General features: G+C 37.3%; 3 protein-coding genes across 3 annotated transcripts; 1 reads left to right on the top strand and 2 right to left on the bottom strand.

Moving 5' to 3' along the window:
- Window positions 1–2,474: 2,474 nt before the first annotated feature.
- AVP1-2 (pyrophosphate-energized vacuolar membrane proton pump 1-like) lies at window positions 2,475–5,423 on the bottom strand. The gene is made up of 7 exons (NM_001301998.1): window positions 5,168–5,423; window positions 4,355–4,929; window positions 3,901–4,280; window positions 3,740–3,826; window positions 3,322–3,652; window positions 2,786–3,256; window positions 2,475–2,684 (listed from the first exon to the last, which is right to left on the bottom strand). The coding sequence occupies exons 1-7, from the start codon at window positions 5,421–5,423 to the stop codon at window positions 2,475–2,477; spliced, it is 2,310 nt and encodes a 769-aa protein (NP_001288927.1).
- An 866-nt stretch (window positions 5,424–6,289) lies between these two features.
- On the bottom strand, window positions 6,290–9,238 carry LOC103832484 (glycerol-3-phosphate dehydrogenase SDP6, mitochondrial). The gene is made up of 5 exons (XM_009108497.3): window positions 8,456–9,238; window positions 7,795–8,274; window positions 7,375–7,706; window positions 7,136–7,296; window positions 6,290–7,069 (listed from the first exon to the last, which is right to left on the bottom strand). The coding sequence occupies exons 1-5, from the start codon at window positions 8,805–8,807 to the stop codon at window positions 6,532–6,534; spliced, it is 1,863 nt and encodes a 620-aa protein (XP_009106745.1). The 5' UTR covers window positions 8,808–9,238; the 3' UTR covers window positions 6,290–6,531.
- Window positions 9,239–9,499: 261 nt separating this feature from the next.
- Window positions 9,500–12,756, top strand: LOC103832485 (glycerol kinase). Its single transcript, XM_009108498.3, has 4 exons — window positions 9,500–10,643; window positions 10,924–11,145; window positions 11,273–12,239; window positions 12,312–12,756. The coding sequence occupies exons 1-4, from the start codon at window positions 10,510–10,512 to the stop codon at window positions 12,555–12,557; spliced, it is 1,569 nt and encodes a 522-aa protein (XP_009106746.1). The 5' UTR covers window positions 9,500–10,509; the 3' UTR covers window positions 12,558–12,756.
- Window positions 12,757–16,434: the final 3,678 nt, after the last annotated feature.

The raw sequence follows: 16,434 nt of genomic DNA on the forward strand, positions 1-16,434 counted from the left end.
GCTGTCACTTAATGTCCACTAGAATAGAACCCGCGCCATGCGCGGTAACGTTTCATTTTAAACATTTATTTTACGCGGCTAAGTTTCATTTTAAACAATTATTTTGCTTTATAGATTCTTTGAGTTCGTATTTTTTATCTTTAAAAAAGATCGGATGTCGTCTTTGGAATCTAAAAATCGAATATTAGTCTTTGCATATGGAATATCAGCTATAAGTCGATATCAACTCTAACTCTAAATGAGTCATCCTAAACTACTAATTGTAATCTTAATTTTTTATTTCATCCAGCTTTAAATCGTTAGAGATTTTTTTATAAATATTTTATATAATAAAATTTAAATTGATTAGATGAACCCGTGTTTGATAGTTCAAAATTAAAATATAACATATGAAATCCAAAATATAACTTTAATTAAATAGATTAGATATATTTTTATTTTTTATTTCAAATACAAATGAATATTTTAAAAAAAATTCTAACAAAATATTTTAAATTTTTATTCCCAAAAATTAATTAATTTAAATTTCAGTTATCAGTAAAATATAATTAAATTATTAGATGTGATTTTAATTTTTATTTTTAAATAAAACTGAATTAATTTTATATTTAATTATATTTTAATAATAATCAGAATTTAAACTAATTAATTACGAAAATAAATTGCAAATAGTGTTTTTAAATATTTTGTTTGAATTTCATAAGGAAAGTTGCTTATTTGTATTTCAAATAAAAGATTAAGATATTAATGATATTGTAATGAAATTATGTATAATTTAATAAATTTTCTAAGACATGGTCCAAATAAAAGATCACACATAAAAAAGTCATAAGACTTTAATTTAATAAATTAGATATTGCAAAATCTTCCATTTTAAATATAATATAACATATACTGATTTTTTAACGTTTTTAATTTTGCATTCACACTTGTTTTTAGTTTCATTATAATTACATTTTAAATTAGAAATAATTTTATAAGTTTAATGAAAGTTTATATAAATATTACATATGAAAGTTAAAATAGTTAACCCACCATTTTAACATCTTTCGCATTGTTTCTAATTTTAACCTTTTTTTTAACACATCATATTGATATTTCCTAAAATATAGGGAAATGGGCATGATTGTTTTTATATTTTAAAGTGCTAATACATTTAATATATAACAGATTAATAATTTAAAAAGATTCTGTCTGATTTTCTGTTTAAATATTGTATATTAAATGATTAATATAAAATATAACATAAAACATGTTAAACAAATGATCCTACAATGAATTTTAAACAGTAGATAAAAAAATAGGACCCTAAATTAATAGATTAGATGCTGGAGATGATAAAAAGTGAAAAATTTAAAGATACACTATGTATGTCATACAGTAAATTTAAACAGGTAAAAAGTAAAAAAAATTAGAACTTTGACTAATACACAAATACTTTTGAACAAGAGTGACAAAATAAATTTTTTTTTTTTTTTGAACAAAAGGTGACAAAATAAATAAAACAGATGTATTGGCAGTTGAAACCGAATGTATTAATACCTTACAAGTTACTAATCGAGTCCAAGCATGGCAAAAATTAAATTTTTGACTAATGCACAAATACTTTTGAACAAGAGTCGCAAGATAAATAGAACCGATGTATTGGCAGTTGAAGCCGAGTGTATTAATACCTTACAAGTTACTAATTGAGTCAACAATTAAAACTTTGACCAGTAAATATAAATGCTTTTGAACAAGAATTTTGACTGATATTTTCCGTTTTGGTTACTGTTAAATTTTGACTAATAATGAACTGAAAGACAATGTATTCATTGCAATCTCGAAACTATAAGTAGAGACTATTGCATTACAACAAGTAACTCATTCATAAACATATAGAAATAGTTGCATCATAAGTAACTCAATTCATAAACATAAAGAAGAAGAAAATGGGTAAGGTAATGAGCATGGTGTGGATAATGATGATACTGGCTGTATTGGTCATAGGAGGTGAAGCAAAATCGGAAATAGAATGCAGTAAGATCTGCCGTCCCCACTGCCAGCGCTCATCACCAGCGTCAGAATGTGCAGCTTGTCGTACAGAATGTTACAAGTTGCCACCGGTTGCAATGAGAGGCAGGAACCGCCGCATGGTTTCAGAAGACCCCAAACAACAATAGATCTTTCATGTTTTGATTTATATTATATAGAATAACATATGGTGACTACACATGTAAGGATCCAAACCTTATAATGCTTACATGCAATGTTTAATAAGATGAGATTGTTCTTTTTTCTTTTTGTTATTTCACCAATCAACATGTTGAATGAGATTGTTCTTTTTTCTTTTGGCAAAAGAACACAAGTATAACATCATTTTAACTTTTCGTAATGAAACCACTAAACAAAAAGTAAACCACCACCACCGAAAAAAAAAAGATGTAAAAAGAGTGAGAAATAGGTTTTTTTATTATATAAGTTAGCCTTCAACTTCACGAGAAGATCCTGAAGAGGAAACCTCCATGCGTGGCAAAGAAGGGAGCAAAGACGAGAGACTCAACAGCCATTAGCTTTATCAATATGTTAAGCGACGGTCCTGATGTATCCTTCAGTGGGTCTCCTATTGTGTCACCTATCACTGCTGCCTTGTGTGGCTCTGACCCTTTTGGTCCTAAGCTCCTCGCGTGCTCTGATGCCCCCGCCTGCACTCATCATTTCACAATCGTCAATCCTCTCTCTCTCTCTTCTGATATTTTCTTATCACAATATAAACTCTCTCTCACACACAAAAGGCTTTGCTTACCTCAATGTACTTCTTGGCATTGTCCCAGGCTCCTCCAGTGTTAGATGCTGATATAGCAATCTGAACTCCTGAGACAAGGGAGCCAGCGAGGACACCAGAGAGGGTCTCAACGCCGAAGAAGAAACCGACAATGAGAGGAGTAAGCATGACAAGGCAACCAGGAGGAATCATCTCCTTGATGGAAGCATCCGTTGATATCTTGACGCATGTTGCATAGTCTGGTTTCGCGGTACCTTCCATGAGTCCGGGGATGGTGTTGAACTGCCTCCTCACTTCTTCCACCATCTTAAGAGCTGCACTTCCCACGCTCTTCATCGTCATTGCAGAGAACCAATAAGGAAGCATCGCTCCAACTAGCAGCCCTATCACCACCTTTGGGGTCAACACATCCACCGTCTGTACTCCTGCTCGGCTCACAAATGCACCAAACAACGCCAAAGACACAAGAGCAGCAGAGCCAATCGCAAAACCCTACATAACAAACCACAAGTTTGAGCACTGTTGTTTCATTGTACAAAAGTAAGACTGATATATACCTTTCCGATAGCAGCAGTGGTGTTACCAGCAGCATCAAGAGCGTCGGTTCTTTCTCGGATGCGATGGCTCATTCCAGCCATCTCAGCAATGCCACCAGCATTGTCACTGATCGGACCATAAGCATCAATCGCCAAACCAGTTGCAATGGTACTGAGCATCCCAAGAGCAGCAACCGCCACACCGTACATGGCAGCAAAGCTGAAGCTAACGAATATACTGACAGCAATCGCAAAGATTGGAATGATGACGGATTTGTATCCAAGAGCAAGTCCGAATATAACGTTGGTTGCTGCTCCGGTCCTGCATGAATCTGCCACGTCTTGCACAGGGCTGCAAACCACACAGAGACATACAATTAATTAGTCATAAAAGAAGACACAGAGAAAGAGAAATTGAGTGCACACTAGTCTATATTACCTGTATGCATTACTTGTGTAGTATTCAGTAACAAAGCCGATAATGAGTCCAGCCCAGAGACCAACAGCAACACACAGGAATAGCTCCCTGCATACCCCAAATTTAAGTAAAGCACTTTGGCAAAAGGAATCACACAAAAAGCAAAAGTAAAAGGATCTTACCAGTTTTTCACAACTTTCTGTGTCCCAAAGTTGAAGATGGTGAAGGAAGATGGTAACCCAATCCACGACACTAGAGCTATTCCAGCAGTCATGATAACCGTCGAAATGATAAGCTGGTTTTTCAACGCAGGTTCAATCTCCTTAACAGCCTTAATCTCAGAGATGTCGGTTGCATAGAGGGTAGTGATCAAACAAACCAAGATTCCCACTGAACTGATGAGCAAGGGGAACAACATGGCAGTGAAGTCATGGTTGATTCCAAAGGAGGAGATGGAAGCAACAACAAGCGCAGCACAAGATGATTCTGCGTATGATCCAAACAGATCAGAGCCCATCCCAGCAATGTCACCAACATTGTCACCCACATTATCAGCAATCACCTGAAACATAACAACAATAAGTCAAACTTCTTAGGTGACCAACATAAAAGAATGGTGTTAATAATAGTGCTTACAGCAGGGTTTCTTGGATCATCTTCTGGAATATTCCTTTCTACTTTTCCCACAAGGTCAGCACCAACATCAGCAGCCTTGGTGTAGATCCCACCACCAACTCTACCAAAGAGCGCCATGGAAGATCCACCAAGCCCATAACCAGTGATGGACTCAAAGAGACCTTCCCAGTCATCACCGTAGTAAATCTTGAAGAGGTTGATAGTAATGTAAAGAACCAAGAGACCGTTCGCAGCGAGAAGGAAACCCATCACAGCGCCAGACCTGAACGCAACGATGAAGGCCTTCCCAACGCCTCTCCTCGCTTCCAGGGTGGTTCTAGCGTTGGCGTAAGTGGCGATCTTCATCCCGAGAAAGCCAGAGAGGACTGAGGTCACCGCGCCGAGGACGAAGGAGATGGTGCTGAAGACGGCGGTGGCGAGGGCAGGCTTGCATGTTCTGGTCTTGTCGTAAGTGCAAGGCTGGCTCTTGGTGCTGAAGCCTTGGACAGAGCCGAGGAAGAGAAAGATGATGGCGGCGAAGAGAACCATGAAGACGCCAACGTATTTGTACTCGGTGAATAGAAATGAGGTTGCACCTGTTCACACACGGACAAGATTATATTATTTAACAAGACAACAACAGAGCTACTTTGGCTAAATATTCAGCTTCGGACAAGAAAGGTTCAAAATTTCCAAAACATATTAAAACAAAAACAAAAAAGTTTCAATTTTTTTTCTCTGTTTTCTAATTAATTTTTGAAGATATTAAAAAAAAAAAGACAGAAGATCTTAAAAAAAACAGAGAAGCAAAATAAAACACGAGTTCTCAATCACCTTCAGATATAGCGGTCTGAATCTCAGCGCATTTGGCAACGACGCTCTCATCATTAACCCCTTCCTCTTCCTCTATCAGATAATCCTCATTTCCATTCTTCCCGTCTTCACTTTCCGAAGACGCGCCACGATCGGCGGTGAGTTTCACGCCAGAGACTATATACCACTGGAACAGCGAGAAGGCGATTCCCACCACCGCGCACACCGGCACCAAAATCTCCGTCCAAAGCTCCGGTAACAACGCCTTCCCCGTCATCTTTATCTCTCTCTCTCTCTCTCCTCAAACACTGTAACACTAAATCAAATGAGAATCAACGGATAAAAGAAAGAGACTTTTTGATGCTTCGTGAGAGATATGTGAAGTGAAGCGACTCGGTGAGCTATCGTGTCGTTTTATAAGTAAAGAGTCTGAGTAAAAAAATTTAAAAAGACAGTTTTACTTTTCTACGCTTATGTTCACGTTTATTACTATGCACCTACTTATATGAACCGTTTAACTTTCAATCTTCTACCAATCGGACGGCTGGCTTCGAACGTGTTAGTCTATGGAAAATTATTAATTTACGCGGCGGATAAGATAGTAACCACGTCACATCCACGTGGCGTAGTAGACTCACGAAATGTCTACCATCCTTGCCCTTCATGCAAGACCCCACTTATGTAGAGAAACACGCTTGTAGCCGTTAGATTTTTTCTATAATGTTAATTGGATAGTTTCACGTAGAGATTCGGTAAGGTTGAATATAACTCGAAACACTGCAAGTCTAGTCATCACTCTCATCTTTCTCCATCCTTACATGGCTCCACGTCCTTACGATACGATTTTCCTTACCTACGGACATTGTCTATACGTTTATTTCCTTACAGTGACAGTGTTATAGTTTTGCATGGATTGATTCAAACACTATATTATAATTGTTGTTTTAATTGATGTACATTGATGACCACACATGCTAAACATGCCCCGTATGTGATTTAGCCTTCATCCTCCTTGTCCCTTTCTGCATGATGGGCGTTACAAAATCAAGGAATCGTAACGTGCGTAACAGAAATAATATTTTTCCTTCATGTGGCCAACATGAAGTTTAAGAAGATAACGTCTTGTAAAATAATTTTTTAAAAAATACTAAATATATGTTTTCTAGTAATCTGAGACTAGAATCTGGTTCAAGCTCACGTTAATAAGCAAGAGTATTAATAGCTGAGAAAATCCAAAGAATATATTGTGGAATTTATTACACCTCATGCTATGGTCACGAATCATTACCGTCTCAAAGGAATGCAACATCCAACTAAACGAAAATTAAGCTGAAAAATACCCAAATCTAATGAGCTAGCTAGGGAAGAAACTAGGCCTCTTGTTGTTAGTGTGCGTTTTTGGAAGACTTGAAAGTCTGAAGAAACTCTTTAGCCATCTTCAACTCCTGCATCTGCCTCGTCTTGCCCCACTTGTGTTCACTCGCTAATATCTCCACCACATGTTTCAAAGCCTTCTCCGCTGCATTTGTATCTAAGAAGGCGATTCTACACCTCCTGGCGATGAAATCCACTGCTGATTCACAGTACTCGTTTCTTGCACAGTAAGCAACTTCTGCTTCGAGGAACGGATGACCGTGTGCTAGCCTCTTCCCAAGACCCTCTTCCTGAGCAATGGTGGCGACTCGGTCAGCCATTGACCCATATGCATGTGACAAATGCTTTGCAGCTGCTGTGTCCATTGTCCCCGGAACCATTTTACCACCGTGAGTTTTCTTCACGCGCACGTATTGCTGCGCTAGAGCTGCGAAGGAAGATGGGTCCCATCCGTAAGAGCCCACAAGCTGTAGCTTCTGCGTTACGCAATCGTTGCTGGGTTTCAGCTTTCCAGATTTGATTGCTGCGTCCACCGCGTCTTCCGCCATGCTGAAATGAAATCACTCCATGAGCATTTTACTAACCACATTATTTATACAAACAAACCCTTTGTACCTTCTGTAAGTAGTCCATTTTCCACCTGTAATTGTAACCAGACCAGGACAATCCTCCAGAACAATGTGGTCTCTGGACATATTCTCAGTGTTTTTTGCTGTTGGATCCATGGCCAATGGACGAATACCACTCCAAGCCGAAAGAACATCGGTACGTCGAACCTAGTAAAATTTTATTAAGGTCATCAAGTATATTTTATATCTTTTAGGAAAAAAAAGAGAGGTTTAGGTTGAGCGTACCTTGATGTTAAGATAGTCGGTGATTGTGTCAAGTATGAATTGAATCTCATCTTCATGAGGTTTTGGAAGCGAAGTGATTGAAGTGGGAGAGTCTGTAGTGCCTGCTACTGTTTTCCCCAACCAAGGTAACATAAACACAACTCGACCATCCTTAGTCTTGGGGACTATCAACCCCATCCCTTGAGGAGAATAGTAGTCAGGCAACACAATGTGTACGCCGCTGCTTGGACATATCATAGGTTTCGACTCGCCATCAGCCATCTTCCTAACTGAATCACAGAATGGTCCAGCCGCATTAACAACCACCTTCGCGTAGGTGTCAAACTCTTTGCCTGGTCATATATTAAATTAAGCATGTTATCATCAGTTAAATATATAGAATTTATGCTTAAATATTGAACAAATTTGTTTTGTACGTACCTGAGAGATTGTTACGAATCCGAGCACCAATTACTCTCTGAGAAACACCATCCCTAATAAGGGAGACAACCTCTGCATGGTTAAGAACTGAAGCACCAGCTAAAGCGGCGGTACATGCCAAACCAACATTGACACGCGAATCATTCATCTGCCCGTCGTAGTACACAACAGTGCCTGTCAAAGTAGTACTCTTGTCTTTCCCTTTACTCGCGAGTGTTGGGAAGAGCTCGACAGACTGTTTAGCAGAGTAATATCTGGAGAGATGCAAGAGTCTTGGTCCGGCCACCAAGTCATACATTTTCAGTCCCATCCAGAAGTAGACAACTTCGAACCAGCTGAAACAAGGTGTCATGCAGGGGAGTGCGTGGCAGAGATGCGGTGCGTTCTCGATCAGTTGCTTACGTTCCTCGAGGGCGTGAAACACAAGCCGAAGCTGTCCGTAATCAAGATTGAAAACAGCTTTCTCCAAGTAACGAACCCCTAATTAAATCATAATATTAGACCATTAATTACCTAATATGTTCTGTAGTAAAAAGCTAAAACTCATCATTTATTTATCTACACTTATCATTCAACCAAGTAACTGCTTTCATGCTTCTTGTCTGAATTGCGTGTAGCTAACGCAACGCATACGAAATTAAAATATAAGATTAGTTATTACCTCCATGAATTAGTTTTGTTGATCGCGAAGAGGTCCCTGAGGAGAAGTCATCACGTTCGACGAGACCAACACGAAGGCCACGGGTGGCGGCGTCGAGAGCTACACCAGAACCGGTGGCTCCACCGCCGATGACGAGGAGATCGAGCGGATTTGACAAGCTGGCTCCACTCAGAGCCGATTCTTGAACGGATCGAGGCGGTACAGAAGCGGTAGGATCACCAATCGTACGCCTTAATGACTCCACAATCGTACGGTCTTTGTCGCTGGAGGCAAGCGACAAAACAGCGCCACCAGATGCAGTGGCGATGAAAGCAACGCCAGAGGCGAGACGGCGAAAAGAAGCGGCGTACATGGAGAGCGAAGAGAGAAAGAGAGAGATTGGAAAGTGATGTGATCATAATGAGATGGAGAAGGAGTAGAAGATGCTTGCATTGTGAATCAAGCCAAATTTGGAAATATTCATTAAATGATGATTTCGTAATCTTCAAGCTTACCATTTATATACGCTTACGTCTAAGGAAGTTCCGAGCTTACTGAATATCATATTAGTTATATTTCTACAAAGAGAAAAAGACTAGGATAGCACCAAACCAAGTTTATGTTCCCAAAGTAGCACTCAAGGTTCAAAGTCACAAAAATAGGTTTCATTAAAGAGGTAAATATACACTTATACCCCTTGGGTTAATTAATCCAAACCTTAGGGTTTAGAGTTAAGGGGTGGGGTTTTGGAATTAGGGTTTAAAATTTTATAAAAAAAAATATTAAAATAAAAAATAAAAATTTTAAAAACAGTTTTAAAAAGTATTTTTAAATTATAAAAAGAAAATTTGAAAAAAAAATAAAAAAAAAAAATTTTTGAAAAAAAAAATTATAAAAATTTCGAATCTGAAAACATATAATCTGAAACTATAAAAAAAAAAAATCTTTTTTCATTTTTTTAATTTTTATTTTATTTATTTTTATTTATTTTATTTATTTTTATTTATTTTTGTTTGTTTATTTAATTTTAAACCAAGGGTATTAGGGATATTTTACCTTTTAATGAATGTCATTTTTGTGACTTTCTTCTTCTAGTGCTATTTTTGAGACATAAACTTCAAAAGATGCTATTATTGACAATTGCCCTTCTACAAACGTAGTATACTTGTTAGTTTTTGATGAAATTGCTTTTGGAGCTCTTATATGAAATTGCTTTTGGAGCTCTTATATGAACCACATAAGTTTTGGCTTATATTATTTAAGAAATGTACATGTACGTGAAATTGCTATTGTAGCAACCAACAAAGTCTTCAAGGATGTTTGGTTTGTTGGCCATTCTCTTAATCTTGAGAGATGCATATACATCTTGAGAGATTGCAAAGAAACTCAATTAATAGAACTGGATAAGAACAACATATAATTCGGTAAATATATTGTGATCGTAAATGTAAGGTCGCTATCTCAATTTATATTTGATAATATTTATTGGTAAACCAGCTCACCAATTTTTGGTATATTGCCTTTACTAGCAGTAATCAATTTTAGTAGAGATAAACATCCATTAATAATCCATATCTTCTAATTGAGAAAACTTTAGCTTATATTATTTTGATAATAATTATGAAATATCAATGTTGTATATGTATATATAAAGTTTTATAAATAGCATATAGTTTATTTGTATGTAAACAGATAGCTCAAATATTGGATAAGTTTCAAAGAAATCAACTCTATATATGAACCAGATTTGTGAACAGACCTAAGAGTTTGTCAAAAGTCAACGATAGAGACGGTTACAAAATCTACCAATCCGTGAAGAACACGTGAAAGATGGAGCTGAATTTAAGAAAGATGATCTCATAGTATTTGACCTTCCACCAATAAAAACCATAATGAATACATCACCATACGCTGGAGTAAACGGATAAAAAGAAGGGTGAACTTTCCAACAATATCTCTGACTCTTATTCAGCTTTCTATATATATCACTCCCCCCATTGTTCCCACGTTATATCCTATCTTCACTCATCTTCATTCGTATTGTTCAATCTTCTTCTTTAGAAAAACAAAAAAAAATGGCAGGAGAAAAAGGTTTCATTGGATCAATAGATCAAGGAACGACCAGCACCAGATTCATCATTTATGATCACGATGCTCGTGCCGTTGCATCCCACCAAGTCGAGTTCACTCAGTTCTATCCTGAAGCTGGGTAATCCCTCTCTCTCTCTCTCTCTCTCTCTCTGGATCTGTATCACCTACTTGTTGACTTTTTATTACATATGTTTATATTTTTAACTTGTGAGAAGTAGGTGAGACTTTTTATGGTCGATGATCCACATCTTGCCTTATTGGACACACTATATTTAGTTATCTTTCACTGTTACATTCTTGAGCGATCTGTAATATTTAGTTATCTTTGAAGCTCTTTGTTTAGTGGATTTGATGCATACATTTATATTATGTATTGACACTAATATTTGTAAATGAAGATGGGTGGAACACGATCCAATGGAGATACTCGAAAGTGTGAAAGTGTGCATTGCAAAGGCTCTTGACAAAGCCACAGCCGATGGACACAACGTCGACGGTGGCTTGAAAGCCATTGGGCTTACCGATCAAAGAGAGACGACCATCGTTTGGAGCAAATCCACTGGACTTCCTCTCCACAAAGCTATTGTCTGGATGGATGCTCGCACCAGTTCCATCTGCAGGTAACATTACATACATAATTTCTCTTTCTTGCTGTTTTGTTTTCTTGAATGGTTTGTCCTAAAAATCCTCTGTTCTTAGGGAGTTTGTTTCTGATGAGATTTTTTTTATTTTTGATGATATTCACAGGAGACTAGAAAAGGAGCTATCAGGAGGAAGATCTCATTTTGTTGAGTCTTGTGGATTGCCGATTAGCACATACTTCTCTGCCATGAAGCTTCTCTGGCTGATGGAGAATGTAGATGCTGTCAAAGACGCTATGAAGAAAGGAGATGCCATCTTTGGCACAATCGACACATGGCTGATCTGGAACATGACAGGCGGTGTGAATGGAGGGTTACACGTCACTGATGTCACCAACGCTTCTCGCACCATGCTCATGAACCTCAAGACCTTGAACTGGGACGAGGAGACTCTTAAGACACTAGGCATTCCCGCTGAAATCTTGCCCAAGATTGTAAGCAACTCGGAGGTCATTGGAGAAATCTGCAAAGGCTGGCCCATCCCTGGCATCAAGATCGCTGGATGTCTTGGCGACCAGCACGCTGCAATGTTGGGACAAGCTTGCAAAAAAGGCGAGGCTAAGAGTACTTACGGCACTGGCGCTTTCATTCTTCTCAACACAGGAGAAGTCCCCATCAAGTCAGGACATGGACTTCTGACCACGTTGTCCTACAAGCTTGGGCCTCAAGCAAAGACAAACTATGCTCTCGAGGGTTCCATTGCTATAGCTGGAGCTGCCGTTCAATGGCTAAGAGACAGCCTTGGGATAATTAAAAGTGCAAGTGAAATTGAAGATTTGGCGGCTATGGTAGAATCAACGGGAGGAGTGTACTTTGTGCCAGCATTCAACGGTTTGTTTGCGCCTTGGTGGAGAGAAGACGCTCGTGGTGTCTGCATTGGAATCACTAGGTTCACAAACAAGTCTCACATTGCAAGGGCTGTGCTGGAGAGCATGTGTTTCCAAGTGAAAGATGTGCTAGACTCTATGAACAAAGATGCCGGTGAAAAGGGCTCCCTAAATAACGAGAAAGGGGAGTTCTTGCTTAGAGTTGATGGTGGCGCCACCGCCAACAACCTTCTTATGCAGATTCAGGTAAATGATTATATGATGATGATTGTAGTTTTTTTAACATAAGTCTCATTTGTCCTTTTGAAACATGGGCAGGCTGATTTGATGGGAACGCCGGTGGTGAGGCCAGTAGACATAGAGACAACAGCACTAGGAGCAGCCTATGCAGCTGGACTAGCCGTTGGATTCTGGAGGGAAGAAGACATATTTGAGTCAGGAGAGAAGTCAAAGAACTCCAAAGTCTTCAGACCAGCTATGGAAGAAGCAACCAGGAAGAAGAAAGTGGAGTCATGGTGCAAAGCGGTTGAGAGAACATTTGATCTTGCTGATCTCTCTCTTTAAAAACTTGAGTTTATTTCCTTAATCCCCACGTTGTCTTTTCTTGTTTACCACAGCGGGGCTCTTTAAGCCACATTATGTCGTTTATTACATATATAATATATGATCTCTAAGTTACTACATGTAGAGATCAGACAAGGTTTGTGGCAGCCAATATTTCAGTTGAAAATTATAAACTGAAAACATGTCTTTTCCGGTGGAACTGTGATTATAGCTTTTGCTTTGAGATTCTTTAGGACAAGGCCCTTCTTGCTAAGCGGATGAAAGCATCGATAAGGTTGAGCCATGCTTGTCTAGGAGAAGAATCGAAACACAGAAACAAGAGAAAATTATTGTTCCCTCGCTTTTCACCTTGACCGAGGCCTTCCTTCGGGCAGATGGGCTCCCATTAAATTAATACGAGTTGGACCTTATTTCTTTGTCCTCCATTATCCCTTGTATACCTGACGGCTGACGATGTACCATGCCAGTTTTATAGCTATCGACTAACTCTAAATCTTAAAAAAAAAAAAAAAAAAAAAAAGACTAACTCTAAATCTTATCTATTTAATTTATTACTTTCCAAATTTGAATTTCCATAAATTTTGTAGGAGAAGTTCTGATGCACTCTTCCTCATTGCATTTATTTCTTTGGAAAATTCAAAATTCGAAAATTATAATTTATGGATGTGATAATTAATACTCGCTAGTTATTAGTTATTACATACTCATGATCTCGTTAATTGCTTTATTACGAAATTACCTCGAAAAATTATAACATTAGCGTTCTATGTCTAAGTTTTTCACCTTTTTATTACATATCATTTCAGTAACCACGTATAAACTATAATTATATACGTTTGTCATATGGTGTGAGATATTAGACTAAGGGCTTATTGGCCTGATAGCCATATTTCAAAGACAAATGAAGAGAGTAACAATGATTTTGACGTAATTCATTGTCAGACTTTTTGGCTTGATTCTATCCGGTTATACCCCTCACCATAACAAGTTGTCGGTTCGTTGTTATAAAATAAACGACGTGGAGGGTTTGTCTGCCACAGTAACAATCACATATAATAAGGATCATTATGCGCACTTGTCTTGAGCACGTATGAAGGAGGATATAAATCAAGAGTAGTGATTAACAGATGTGAGGGAGATAGAGTCTCTGTTAACATAACGGCGATCTGAAAATGATGACATAAATCCTATTCCGATTGTATTGCTTTCCATACTACGTCACGTACGTGGAATGGTTTATTGTAAGTTCATTTACAATGGAATGATGGTGTTCTCAATTTTAGAACCGTGATAAGGTGCATGGTGAAAATAAAATATGAAATGGTTTACATAAATTCAAGCCGAGTTCAGTAAAACCGTCCAACTTAGACGACGAAACTTTCCGTTTGACATGAGTCAGATGGAATGTAATATATATTATGAACGTAACTAGATACATGTGAAGAATCTTCTTTCCATTCCACATGAACTACATAAAGTAGAATATGTGTATGCACATGACCTAAAATAACTACTTACGTACACGCTAATGTATACGGTTGTGCAGAGATGATGATGTATTTTCTGCAGTAAATGACTACTAATGGATTGCAGCTATTCCATATAAAAGATTAGGAGGAAGCCACGTAAATAGACGGAGTTATTAGAGATGTTTTACTGTGCAGAGTTAAACAAGTGGTGTAAATTAGAATGTGTACCAATAAGTGTTGTATTCCATCTAATTACCACTGTAAGTCCATCTGAAGGAATTCAAAAGCAAGAAGGTGAAGAAAGCAAGGATTACCTAATTTGAGGGAACGACCAAGTAATTTCCATTACTATTATTCTAATAAATCGAGTTTCTCAATTACACCTCAACCCCTAAATACTAAACCCTAAACTCTAATTAATAAATCTTAAACCCAATATAAATCATAAATCCAAATATAAAACCAAAACTCAAATAAAATGGAAAAAAATAAATAACATAGTACATATCAGAAATATTATGATATATCTATAATTACATGAAAGAAGTTAATGCTGACCCAAAACATACTCCCTCACATTCTAAATGCTTAAACAATGTTAACCCCACTTTTCATAAACTAAACCCAAATTTTTATAGGCCTGTAAAATGCATTACCATTCTACATGAGGACATATAGAATAGAAATGGCAAAAATGTATTTGCAACCTAAGATCATCTTAACATATTTTTCAAATGCTAATATGGTCATGCCTTCATGGAAGGTGGTAATGCTTGTCCCAATGCCAACTCCAATCGTACATAAACTAAACCCTATCAACTATCACTAAATCCTACATAAAAATATAAACCCTAATCCAATGTCAACTCCAATGTTCCATAAATTAAACCATATCCACTAATCACTAAACCCTATATGGAAATATAAACCCTAATCCAATGTCAAACCCAACTTTCATAAACTAAACCCCCAAGTATATGCATTTCCATACTACATGAGCTATAGAATATAAAATGTTACAAACAATATAGCACAGTACATATATATATATATATTGTTCAAATTTTGAAGTGTCTATGATTGTAGGGATAGAGGTAATGCTTACACCAAATTCAGATTGTTGTGGGAAAAGAAACGAAGATTAACGGCATTAGAAAAAAGGGGTGGAAGAGACAACATCATTTATGTATCATTCCCATTCAACATCACATTGTATTCTGTTTTATTTGATGTCATAATAAATATTATTCTATTTACGTTCAATATATTATTTCTCTTTACAAAATCATATACAGACTAATATAAACCACATATAAACACCCTTCCAATTCATCCATGACAAACCTGAAGAACAAAATGAAAATGAAGACACACGTTAGTTTATAAGTTTGAAGGAAATGACATCATATGAGATATGCTACTAGTATATGCATTACTTTATGCTTAAGTTAAATATTTAGTTGTGTCAATTCCAAATAGCCTATGCAAGTAAAGAAGTAACATGTGCAACTAGAATTGAACCATCTGATATAATATATAATTTATAGATATGGAATGTAACAGTTGGTCTGATGGAATGGAAAGCGAATAGTATATTACTTCTGATATGATTCTTCAAAAATAGCAGAGGAATGGAATGACACATAACGAGTCTCTAAAACTAAATTTTCCATTTCAAATAGCACATGCTCCATAAGATATTCCATTTCACACAGAACTAAACTTGTTTTATCGCAAAAGAGACTTTTCATTCCAAAATCACTATCCCCCCTTCGTAGTGAGAAAATTTTAACCCTAAATCAATTGTTTTACCTCAGTTTACCAGATCGGGCATGCAACAGAAACAATGAGCTAGATTTATCAACTTAGAATACAGTAGGTCCGAATCTATTCCAACTAGGAGAGCTAACATAGAAATAATAGAATCTATGGCACAAACAGAGAACTTACATAGAAATAATATAATCTATGGCACAATGATACAGACTTAACAATTAAAAACCCTAATTTTGGCAAGATCGAAAATAAAATCAGGGAAACAGAAACCAAGCCGAAAGCCAAAGAACTTACGACGTTGTGAAAGATCTGAGAAAGCAGATACTCTGTGAAGTTGGAGATGCCGGCGGTGTTAGTCCTCTCCGCCGAAACTGTCGCGCAAAACCGAACCACGGATGCCCGCAAAGCCGAAGTCGATTAGAAGGGAAGACGACGAAGATGAAAGGTTGATTGCTGTGAGAGGGGAGCCGTATGAGGAGATAAGCACCAGGGTCTTTTGGAATTCCTGAAACAACCGATGAAGAAAGGGAGAAGGAGAAGACACGATTCACTTTGGACAATAAATTTTTTAATTTATTTATTTATCTTGTAGCAGGTTACTCGGTTAATTGGAAAGGGCATCATAGTATTAT

This window comes from Brassica rapa, chromosome A07, assembly GCF_000309985.2.
Source record: "Brassica rapa cultivar Chiifu-401-42 chromosome A07, CAAS_Brap_v3.01, whole genome shotgun sequence".
NCBI classification, from domain to species: Eukaryota; Viridiplantae; Streptophyta; class Magnoliopsida; order Brassicales; family Brassicaceae; genus Brassica; species Brassica rapa.